The following is a 12,511-nucleotide window of genomic DNA, read 5'->3' as shown; positions in this document are numbered from 1 at the left end:
TCAGTGAGCTGGGGCTCATACTCAGTATGCTTACTGAGCATCCTGAGGAAAGCGGCGTAACTAAAGACAATTTATACACATAGCATCAATTTTTATTTCCATCAATTTAAACAAAATGTTTTACTGTGCAGAACCACTGCCAACACTAATAACCCCTTTACCTGGCAAAAAAAAAAAAGTTATTTGATAAGGAAAGGTAGCCCCCCCCCCCCAATTCTACATAAGCTTTACCTAGCATTTATTTCATATATCCCGATTTATTACCAACCTAAGTATCAGCTGATATAAGAAAATCAGGCAATTTCATATAAGCAATTTTATTATGTTTCAGGCCTTTTTTTAGTAAAAATCTCACATTTCAAAATATAAGCTCATTTTTAGGGGACCTATTGCAAGATACTAAAAACCAGCAAAATGCAGAGTACAAATCTGTTCAATCATTAATTTCAAGTCCACTAAGAATATTCATGAGAAACTTATTTTTAACTACAAGATCTGAAATTATTTTGAAATCTACAAAGCATACTAAAATAGTCGTAACAATTAAGTTAATAAAGGTAAAAAAATATTGTTCAAGAGTTACATTTCGGTTCTTCGCATTGTGACCGTAAGATTTGTAAGAACAAGCCTGATACAAAAATGAAATCAATCTCCTTTCTCCTTCCACCTTAAATCAAAAGGAAAAGACAAAACTTTCAGTGCTGCAACAAGATCTGCAGTGTTTGACCATGCAGAACCCATGACATGGAAATCCCCCTATCAATTTTCCAGAGTTTAAAACAAAACACTAGAATGGTTATTGGCCAATTCTGTAAATCCAGCATTCTTAATCAAAAGATATATGCCATCTTAAAGAAACACTTATACCGTAATCAGTATCATATGGACTAAGGTACTTCAGTATGTCACATATTTATTAAATAGTGAACCTTTCTAAGCTATTTCTTTTAAAGACTAATAATCCCCAATCTGGCACAAGAACTAATCCTCCATTTGTCATGATTCTTTTTAATTAGCATTAGGTAGACTCAAAGTGAAGTGAGGAGTTGAACATTTATCAACTTCTGCATGTGATTAGTAAAACATACCAAGAGAGAGTCTAAGATTGTTCTAAATTTCATGGCTGCAAAGAAAGTATTAGTAGGAGAATTTTCAGGGACTGACATCTCTAAGAAAGGAACAATTTCATATCTGTATAACTGCTGCAGCATTAAACAAATTACATTTTGCATCTTAAAAAGAAATTCTTCTAATTTTTGTATTTGTTTTTATCAAGGACTTAATATTTTAGAAAATGTGCATTTGGTCTGAGAGTTTGATACATTAAAATAATTTCCTTCAAATTGCAATATGCAAATCAAAACAGAAGCGTAAGCAACTACAACAAAGATAAAGGGAAGGGATTACACAGACGTCAAAAAATACCATATAATCTGAATACAACCACCATAACGAACAAACTCTTACCAGACTTAAAGTTTTTTCAAAGTTGACCATGGAAGACAGTTAAACCAGGCCAAATCTTGCAAATGAATCTATGCAGGCACAGAGCTGCTGAGTTGAAGCTGCTCCTTTAGGGATAATGTCAAAGCTTAAGCAGCAATGGTGAACATAACTTTTTACAGGATTCTAAGGGGAATCCAATAAATAGCCTATAAAGTCTAACATCAGCACACAGCAAACTGGTAGAAGCTATAAAGGCTAAAAAGCTAAAGTCTGGAATTGGAAAACATGAAAAATGTTATATATCAAAGAAGAGTAGGAACAGTTTACACAGAGGAAAGTAAGGCTTCCCTGATCTACTGGAGTTCTTTAAAGGAGTCACTAAGAGTGTGGATGAATAAAGATCCATTTAAAAGTCAACTTCGACTTCAAAAATAATTTCAACAAGATCTCTCACTCTGAAGCTGAAAGCTCTGAAGGAAACTAAGCTGCCACAGTGTAAGAGGGGAAGGTCTTCACATGGATAAATTAGTCAAAAGATATAAAATAGAGGAGAAGAGAGTTCTCTTCTACCACCAGTGAGTTCTCTGCACTGAGAATCCCAGAGTTGCCTGTACTAAAAACTACTGCTCAGCATCTTCATAAGTGATCTAACAAGGGAATTAACAGTGATGTGCTGAAGTTAATTGATAATAATGAGTTATGGAAGCATAAAGAACAAAAGTCAGTTGCAAAGAACAGCATTCACAACAGTGAATGTCAGCATGATAAAACAGCCCCTGAAATTTAATCTAGATAAAGGGCTGCAGATAGAGTAAAACAATACTAACTTAATGTACACAGAAAAGCTGTCTGAATTTGCCCAGTTAGGAATGAGAAGCTGGAGTTGCAACAAACAGTTCTATAAAACATCAGTTCGATGTTCAGAAGAGGTCTTAAAAACCAAACAAAATAAACACCCTAAAACCCCAAATCCTCAACACTATGATACTAGAATTACCAGAAAAGAAGACAGAAGAGAACACATCAGTGGCATCATTTTGCCATTGTATAATTCCATAATGCTCTTGCATTTTTAATACTGACTGCAGTTCTGTCCTCTCCTTCCTCATCCAAATATAGAAAAAAAAAAAAAACAGAAAGGACACCAAGAACACCAGCAGAGTTTCACAGGGCACAGAATAGCAACAAGAACTGCTGGACAGAGGAGGACTTCTCAGCTTAGAGGGAAATAAAAAGCAAAAGATCCCTAAAATAATGGGCATGAATAAAGTGAAAAGAAAACAATGTTGACCATAACAGGCAAATTAGTGGTATCAAATAAAATAGTTAGATTTGAAGGTTGGGGGGGGGGGGCGGGATTTGCCTAATCCATGAATAATGAAATTTCATTTCTGAATGATGTTGTAGACTCAAGTACACCAAATTTATACAAGTTCAAAAAAGTTAAAAAAAAAAACAAAACAAAACAAACCAATGCAGAAATTTCATGAAGAGCTCTTAAAAACAGAGTTACCACTTCCGACACAGGAAAACCATAACATGAAAATTAATAGAAACTTGCAGAACAGACCAGAGCATACTGTGATTGTCCCCGTCTTGTACACTTCTACTATCTGCTATGGGTCACTGTCAGAAACAGGACAAGTAAAATGGACTTCCGGCATGACTCCAGTATAGCTGTTCTTACGTTCTCAAATACTTAATTTCAAGGGACAAAATCTCCACCAACATTTAAAAGTGCTATGCTCACAAAAACAAAACGTGGAAAAAAACCTGGAACGCACTCTGCTCTCTTACTTCACTGATCATGATTGAACAAGAAGCAAAAAAAAAAAAATCTCACAAAGGTAAGTGATGCTCTAACTGTCAAAAGAAGAAAACATTTCTTTAGGATCCACATAGTGCCTCCTCAGCTTAGCCATCAGTCCTCCTTGGGGACTACCTGAAGCAGCAGCTGCAGCTCTTCATACCTCTCACGAACTCCATCCTGCATCAGACACAGTACCAAACTATCTGTTTTGATTCCCTTTAGAACTACCATTACACATATTTAAGTTTAGGCCTAATTGTGTCTTTCCCGGCAGTGCTAGCAATATATTTAATGAAACATACACACATCACCTCAGAAAATTCCCCCTATTAGTAGGTACTTCATTTGGTGACCAATCGTCCTTTTTGCAACTTAAAGCGCCCTTTAGACAAATGTACAAAGCTGCAAGAACTTCACAGGAGGTCTCTGTTCAAAACAAATGCACAGCTACTGCAGGAGTTTTAAAGAGTTATTACTGTTCATATGATAAATAGATATCCAACGCTTAGACTTAAGTGCTCATTATTCTCATGTTATTTAGTAGCCAAGGAACTGGGAGGGGGGGAAGTTACCTATACAGTCAAGAGGGTAGTAACGCACAATGATACAAAGAGATGCTAGGAAGAATGAACTCAGATATTCATGATATACAATTGCTGCCTATTTATATGATACTACGTACTAGGATTTTGCTCTGAATCTTTCTAGTATCTGGATTCCCACGTCTTAGCCACCTCCTGTGCCTCTTTTGAAACATGTCCAGCTTGGCTAGAAAAAGAATCTCAAAATATGGGAAAGTGTAACTTCATGTGAGCATACACTTACACTTGCTCCTGCCCACTCCCATAAACAACAGAGTTATTAGTGAAGTATTTTATGAACCCTGGAAGGCACCAGCTTCACCCAGAACACTATCTTGTTCTGAGAATTCTAATTTTTAATTCTTCGTTCACACAACTATATTACTAGACCCATGAAGTTAATGAGATTATCCACACGCTCTAAGCTAAGCAAGCATATACAGTGTCTTGTTGTATTAAAAGCTTAGCTGAAAAAGCAGCAAGAAAAACAGCAAAATTATCACCCCAATAAAGACATCGGATTTTCTGTGGATTAGAATTAAGGCAGAACTTGTGCCTCATCTCACTGTCCCCTGGTGTTGACCAAGTGCTCTGCAATCTTCTTGATGGCTGAGCTGAATAATCAGGAGAAACTGCAGATGCACTAGGATGACAGTGGAGTGGGTTAGACACCAACGTAAGTGCTGAACATCATCATCAATCTTCTTTGCTCTCCTGGACAGCCACCTCGAAACGGGCCTGACTGGCAAAAATATTTAGCTATCTAATCAAAATAGATGGGCCTATATTCAAATTGCTCCCCAAAAGCAGAATCTTTGCCAGGGTAAAATAATGCAAAAAGGCATTCAACTTAATCTGATACAGACATATATATATAGTTTAAAAATTCCTCATTTAATATTTATCACAGAATTGAAATCAATAGCAAAATCAGAGAGCTAACTGCCTGCTTAGGAACTGAATCCTAAATAATTTTGCAGAGCTGGGCTTTCATCTGCTCTCCATATGTCAGTACTATTTCATCTCACATGGCTCTGGAACAAATCAGAGAAAAAAACCAAACATCCAAGATGCTACTTCCATTTGTGAGGTTCTTATGTATGAGCCCCATTCACAGAAATAAGGACTTACATATCAAATAGAAAATACAGGTATTATCAATTCCATGCAAATTGCCTACTGAACTTAACACAAGCAATCCATCCAAAACATAAACCTTAATGTAGTATCCAGACCACTAATAAGGATACCGAGAACACTGTGAAGATCAACTTGCAATTTAAAAATGCCTACAGTTTGAATGTGGCACTACATTTCATATTGCAATATTATATCAAAGTTTAGCCATTGTGTTACCTCAATTTACAAAGGATACAGCTGAACAATAACTACTTACTTCAAAAGATGTCCAGTCATTTTAAGGGCAGGCAGATTCTAGCATTTTTTAACCAGCATGCTTGAGCATTTAGCCTTATCTCCAGAAGGTATGAAGTGTACCTGGGCTTTCTTTAGTGAAAGAACAGAAATCCCATGTCGCAGAACCACAGGTTTGGTTACTTGCAGCATTCAAATGGTATATGCCTTCACTATTAGAGCTAAACCAGTTACTAACAGAACTAATACACACCAGGTACTACAGGGAATAAGAGACATTTCACCAGTAGGTCTCAAAGCTATTTACTGACAGCAGAAAATACAGTGCCTCAAGGCAAAATGTGATTTTTTTTTTAGGGAAGAAAAAAAATAGCACACAAGACTTAAATGTTAATACAAATCCCTCTGTTCTGATCTCCTACTCACCCTTCAAGCCATCTGTTCCCCTACATCTGACCTGACCTCTCCTGTTAACTAACCACCTAACATTCCATTACCTTTCTCTTTTGGTCCTCACATTTCTGCTTCCTTCTCTTTTTACTCATTTTCTTCTGGATGTTTTTTTTTCCTTCTCCTGCTCATCACTTGGGTGCAACTCAGAAAAGAAAGGAGTCTCCCTACTTTCTCCCCCTTTCCCAGAGCCCTACAGTCATGAGGAGCAACTGCAAGGAAGTCCTGCTTAGTCTCTGTAGCCTGGGATAGATCATGCTCAATACAAATGGGATTTTAAGAAGATGTATTTAATAAAAATTCCAGCAGTCTCTACTGAGAACATGAAGCAAAGATTTTCAAATGCCTGTAACTTAGCCAGTTTGGGTGTTTTTCTCATAGTATAATAAAAGCTACATTCTACCAAGAGCTCTTTTCCTGTTGGTATCCAAGGCTTCCCTCCAAAGCAGAGCAGTATGAGGATTTCTCAATGAAATACATTAACAGCAAAAACAAACAAAAAAGTCCTTTCTACCAACCCTACTAAAAAAAACAATGTCCCCCTTATTTTGTTCTGAGAAACAGACTAAGCATTTTATCTGAAGATCTACAAACAACTCAGCCACTGTTCAGCACCAGTATAAAGATTTTCAATTGCATACTACATTAAATTTCAATTAATAAAAAGTCCCTACAATGGAAAATGTTATGCAGCCTTAATAACAGAGTAATCTGCCAGCTACAGCTCTAATAAGCCTTCATTTCAACCAAAATGGACAAGAATGGAAAAGGTTCACATTCTTATCCTATTAAAATGCACACAAGTTTTGCTTTTCACAGGAGTCACATTTCATTCATTAAACTCTTTAGAGAAGGGATAGACTTACTGAACGCCTACATGCTTTGAAAAATGAAACACGATCTCTGAAGTGACAACATTTAACATTGCTCCATTGTCAAATGAGTCATCTTTTTCAGCAAGTTAGCTCACAGTGAGATAAACCATTGAGAGATGATCACCTTTTAAAAACAAAGAGTACTTTGAATTCTATCCTAAGAAATGAAATAAAATAATTACTGTTATCTTGATTTCAGAGTTTTGAATGCAACAAAACCTCACCTGAAAGTGTAAATGTCCATTACATTGAGTTCAAAGTTCACTTTTCATAATGGAAAAGTCTGCTAGTTGTCTAAAATAAGTATTTTTTTGAAAAAGTTTTTTCCATGCTTCTATTTGAAACTGTCAGTCGATGCAAAGTATGATTTTTACATGATCTGGGTGAACAAATATCTATGTTTCACCTACAGCACTTGCCAAAACATTTAATGTATATAAGCAACTCCATGTGTCAGCGAACCAGAAGAAATTGCTATAAGGTAAGGTGAGTGCCAAGACAAACTCAGCAACAGTTTCTTTTTTAAAATCTCAAAATATTTATTTTCCTACAGCAGCCACATGTGTGCATGGAAATAATTAACAGGTAAAAGACACAAAGAAATCTGCACATGACAATTTATCAAAACTTTCTATTTAACTTTCACTCTTCATATGCAAGGCTTAGCCAACCTACTCTGTAGTTATATATTAAGGAACCTTTGCTTTGCATTTAACACTCCACTTCCATTCTCAGATCTTAAGAAATCCAATAGATCATGCAGCTGTTTTAATATTTACACTTTATGCTTCTAAATATTACCATTTTATGGATCTTTATGATTTTGTTAAGGAGGAAATCCAAATTAGGTAATAGTCATGCATATTACTTATGTAAATATATCACTTTGTTCTATAAAACTATCCAGCAAACCACTCAGATGACGTTAGCCATGTTGAGATGGCTGAAGAGTAAAACTGCCAAAAATGCACACTTCAAAGATCTGTGGTCCACAGAAGTCATTGTAATATGGTGCTCCATTTTCCACTGGCTTCAGCAAAAGGTCATAAAAAGTGCACCTAGGTGACCTATTCTTGTGGCTTCACTGTAGATGTGTTCCATCTTGTTTTAACATAACTCTGAAGACTTAGTATTTCTGAAACTCTTTGGGCCATACACTGATAAAATCCATCAAGATTTACTGCAGACAGCTATGCACCTTGTGCTAAAACTTCTACTCGAAAACACTATAGACATTCAAAGGACAACTGCAGATCACCTGCATTTGTCTCACAGAACATAGTTCAAGTAGTACTGCTCTAGGGAGAGCAAAAAATAAGAGTGAAGAATTTAAACAGTTCCTTTTACCCTCACGCAAAAAATATGAGTTCTATCACTGCTAAAAGACTCAGACTTTAACCTATCACTGTCCTCCGAGTGCTTAACTTGGTATTAATGTTTTCAGATGTGCTGCCTTGAAAATAATTTTCTGGTTTGGTGGTTTTAGGTGTTTTTTGGTTGTGGGTTTTTTTAAATTTGTTTTGTGGGTTTTTTTAAATGGTTTACTTAATTGAAGTGATGGTACTTTATCTATATCCAGCTCTGGCATACCCCAGTTACCCCCAGTTATCTATGTTTCTGTGGGTTTTCCCCTCCTGAATAGCAGACCACATCCAATAAGCTGACTGAAGAAAGGTAGACGTTCAAAACGCACGAAGGAACATTGACATGAGACTGCCAAAACATCTGCAATAGCCTAAGTATTACATTTACATAGAAGTTTACCCAATAAAGAGAACCAGTTCCCCAAAACCAAGTTACATAGACAAACATATGCCCTCAAACAGACAATGATTACTACTAATAAACTGACTCTGCATCATGTGATATAAATATTTGGAACTCCATAGTTTCTTCATGTTTCTAGTTTTATCTTCGTGGAAAAAAATGCATGAAAATACATTGCTACAAGTTTCCCTAGACTTTCATTTTGGTATCTAATAGCTCAAGGTGGCTTACACAACAAGTATTGAAAAAATGCTTAAAAGTAAAGTACAGTCTGCCTCAGATTTTGTTTTATACAATTGGCAAGCTTTATAGTATTTTGATTCAAAAGCTAGTAAAATGTCCCAGACAATAAATCAATATAACTGCTATTCAAGCACTATCTGAATGTATTCGTACGCAATATTTAGGTTTAAGTATTAGGAAGACAGAAGACACATGGCAGACTATATTGGTCCTGTAAATACTGAATATTCAGGGCAAATGGAAAAGCTGAAAGGCCCAATGTAAACCCTACTAAGACTGCTGGAAAGGTTGCTAGTTATAATCCTGTCTTCTAAATTCAGTGTTTAAGCAGGCATTATATCATGCCCTCTCATCATGAAACAAAACTCATTTGTTCTAATGAAGGCAACATAGATTATTATACCAGGAAACTAAAGGAAACAAATACAGTAACAGACACGTTTTTCCACAGTGAAACCCACAAAATGTTATAACAATTTCAAACAACAAGCCACTGCAGTTCAGAAAAATCTTTTAAACTTACTGTGTTAGTTGAATCTTCTTGTAAAATTCTATCATACAACTGGATAGCATCATCATACCTGTTCAAAGAAATCATTCTATTTATTTCTGAGACAGAACTCCTGACTTTTTGACTGTCCTTCCAATAGTTAAACCCCCCCCTGCACTTTTTATACTGAATATATTTAAGCAAACTATACTCATACAAAATTCTCTTGAGTGCTAGCTAAATATGAACAGCAGTATTTTATGTCACCAAGTTAAAAAAAATACATGGTAATTGCTTCATGGAATACTGTTTCAGGAGCACCTTATATATTTTACACCCAAATTTCTTACTCTCCTACCTGTTCTTTTTTTTGTACCCAACAGGTCCAATCATCACATCCCAACTCTACCTTTCACCTCTCCCAAGAAAGAGAAACCCACAAATTTGAAAGGCCACCCAAAATAATGACTTTTCATTTCATGATTGTCATTTAAAAGTTCATGTGAGTTTCTTCTGTTATGATTTTATAAAGTATAAGCAGCCACATACAGTAAACTGGGGGGATTCACACAAAAGTCCACCCATAGACTATACCATAAATCCTGAAAGAAAATGTATTCCATCATCACTACATAGGTTTTATTAATTAATTCTGCTATCTGAAGTATGCTCAAAACAGGTTACTCCAGCTGCTACAAATGCTTTAAAGCTTCTGGGAAATAGATCTGTGTGTTCAGCCAGCTGTGTACATGACCCAAACTGGACAAATGAAATAATTCAATTCAAACCACATTTGACTACACAGCTGTTATGCTATCACCACATAATTAGGTCATACTTTGTGTCTTCACGTAGAGTTCGACAAGTAGTTTTTCAGAGGTATTGCTGATTTGGTTTTGATGCTACACATATCCTTCTCACCTTGAACACCCACTGACGTACTCTCACTGCTCCGTAAGCACTGCTGACTTTAGCACAGCTCAGCTGTCCAGTCCAGTTACCGTAACGTATGAGAACAAATGTCAAAGGAAGCACAAAATCAGAAACAAGTAGAAGGTGACTGCTGTGGACTTGAGCAGATGTACTGTAAAATGCTGTATTCATGTTCCCTGTTAGTTGCTACTTTATCCAACGTATTTTATAAGACTGAACATGATGGCCATAATCCCAGCTTTACAGGGTGAAGTTCCAGAATACTGTTCATTTGATTAGCAAGTGTCTACAGGAATGTCTCAGTCTACAGGGATGTTCTTTACCCTTTTTTGTTCCTGGGGGGAAGGCAGAATCTTATCCACTCCTAGAAGTCACTTAGAATTTAACAAGAAGCTCACTTCTTCAATTGAAAACGTGATCCCTCCAGCTTAAGTCTCCCTAGGCTAGGCTTCATTTGTAGTCAGTGGAGAGAGACAGGCTTCTCCAGGGCATGGCTTAGAGTACCTGCAGATGGTTTCCTGTTCAAGACAACTCAGAGCTGAAGCCTCTTTCTCCTCTGACTTCTGCAGAAAATCTATGAAGATGAAACATCAGCTTTTGTTATTGCCTCTGCTCCCCCAACATTCCAATCTCAAGGATCTAACCTGACAGAGACATTTTGTCAAGACTTTTTATGAGCACTTTCGGAAAACTGTGGTTCAATCTCAATTCATTGCTGAAACAACACATAATGTTTATGCAGCAGTCGTCTCCCACAAATATCTGTTCCCATGCAATAACTTCTTCAATGCAGTCACATAAGCCTGCACAGAATTATGTTCTTTTGCACTTCTGAACAGGTTTCAGGAAGGGGGCAAAATCTGCTGCCATTCTCTCACTGTCTTCCTACACTACATCAAATAAAGACAGAAAGAGAGCTAAGTTTAATGGAAAGTCTTCATAAATGTGTGTTTGATATAAAGCGACTGTGAAATGTGGAACATCCAGTTGTCCCAAGACTGGCCCTGTGGTTGTGGAGTCTGGTTATCCACTCCTTTTGACCCAAGCAATGGACATTCATTGGTGACTCATATCAAGTAACATTTTAAAAGTTAATTTTGCAAGGATGCAACGGATGAAGAACATCTGCTAAATAAATAAATTACAAAAAAAAAAGCATGTAGGGATTTACTTCTAAGTTCCAATTCCTTCGTATAAAGATGGCCCAAAAGCTCAAAATCTCACCAACTCTGTATGCAAAGTGTGGCATGGAACAGATTTGCTAGCATTCAAAGGCACTGGAAGCTGGAAGTCCTTCTCAACACCCAAGCCAAATGCTTTAAGAAAAAATGTCGATATCAAAGATGTATACAAAGGAGCAAGGTGGACAACAAAGGTCAACCTCAAGCCCTGAGGTCATTCCTCTTAGAAAACTGTAAAGTTTTAAGCTGTTCATTATTTTAATAACTCCTGTTAAACTTAGTATGTTATAACCATTCCATGCGTCATTTCAAAAAGGTCAGTCTGACTTTTAGGTTCTGCCATTCTATTCCACATGGTTTTTTGAGTTGTTTCTATAACTAATCCTATAGATTTAATCCTTATTAAGTTCTACTTGATTTATCTACACTCAGAAAACAAGGGAAAAGACCTACATCCTGCAGTAATTAGAAGCATAAGAGAACAGTGAAGACAAAAAAACGTTGGCACTGATTTTCATATGCTACTCTAGCTCTGTGAGATGAAATGTATATCTCTCAGACTTCATCAAAAAAGCGCCTAGTGTTTTACTGTATAATGACTTATGTTGTCGAGTAAGATCCTTTTAATCTATGAAGTCTGATGAGAAGACTTCAAAAATATAACACTGCATAGTACATGCAAAAATGCAATAAAAACGTCTAAACATTATGTGATCATGTACATAGTTGTTTTCCATAAAGAAACTGCCCAGCATTGCTTTGCCATGTTTATATAGTGCCTGAATTCCTTTTTTAAGAAATCAAAAGCACCTTTCCGGACAGAAAGTACATTTTTTTTTAAATTCAGGTTTTACCTTTCCATAGCTTCAAATCTCATTCCAGTTAATCGTTTGACTCTGTGGCTCCCAGGAAACTGCCGCCTTAGTTCCTGAAGACAAAACTATAAAAATAAAACCAAAAATACTATTGTGAATATAATTACCTACACAGAAGCTGGAAGGAAAAAAAAAAAAAGTACTTAGCTGATGAATTCAACCACATGAAATGGAACTTCTAAATAAAAGCAAATACCAATTTTTGAAATAAGCAATAAAATGTATTGATAAAGAAAACCTCAGAAACTGAAACTTTGTCTGTTAGAAAACTAATTCTAAGAAGTATCTTCCATACAGGTCATTAGACCATCAGGCCTTCTTGGAAATAGTTATTTGTCTAGAAAATTAAACCTACTAAAACAGTTCTGATACTATTAAAACTTGAAGTCTACTTAGTTGCCTCATAACAACACAAGACAGTAAAAAAACAAAATAAAGACGGTAAGAGCTTATGTGAAGCTTCTTTAATAAATGGGTATCTTACAA

The 12,511-nt window shown here is 36.2% G+C and overlaps 1 protein-coding gene across 1 annotated transcript in view; it reads right to left on the bottom strand.

The window, feature by feature from the left end:
- The window catches only part of EMC2 (ER membrane protein complex subunit 2), a 43,341-nt gene that overhangs the window by 17,704 nt on the left and 13,126 nt on the right, over nucleotides 1-12,511 (bottom strand). The window contains exons 4-5 of the mRNA XM_075023821.1: nucleotides 12,005-12,090; nucleotides 9,070-9,127 (exon numbers count right to left, since the gene is read on the bottom strand). Of these exons, the coding sequence (XP_074879922.1) occupies nucleotides 9,070-9,127; nucleotides 12,005-12,090 (144 nt within the window). The remainder of the gene's footprint in view (nucleotides 1-9,069; nucleotides 9,128-12,004; nucleotides 12,091-12,511) is intronic.

Source organism: Buteo buteo, chromosome 3 (assembly GCF_964188355.1).
Source record: "Buteo buteo chromosome 3, bButBut1.hap1.1, whole genome shotgun sequence".
In the NCBI taxonomy this organism is placed as follows: Eukaryota; Metazoa; Chordata; class Aves; order Accipitriformes; family Accipitridae; genus Buteo; species Buteo buteo.
Note: the sequence above shows the minus strand (reverse complement) of the source record. Positions and strands in the feature narration are given on the sequence as shown.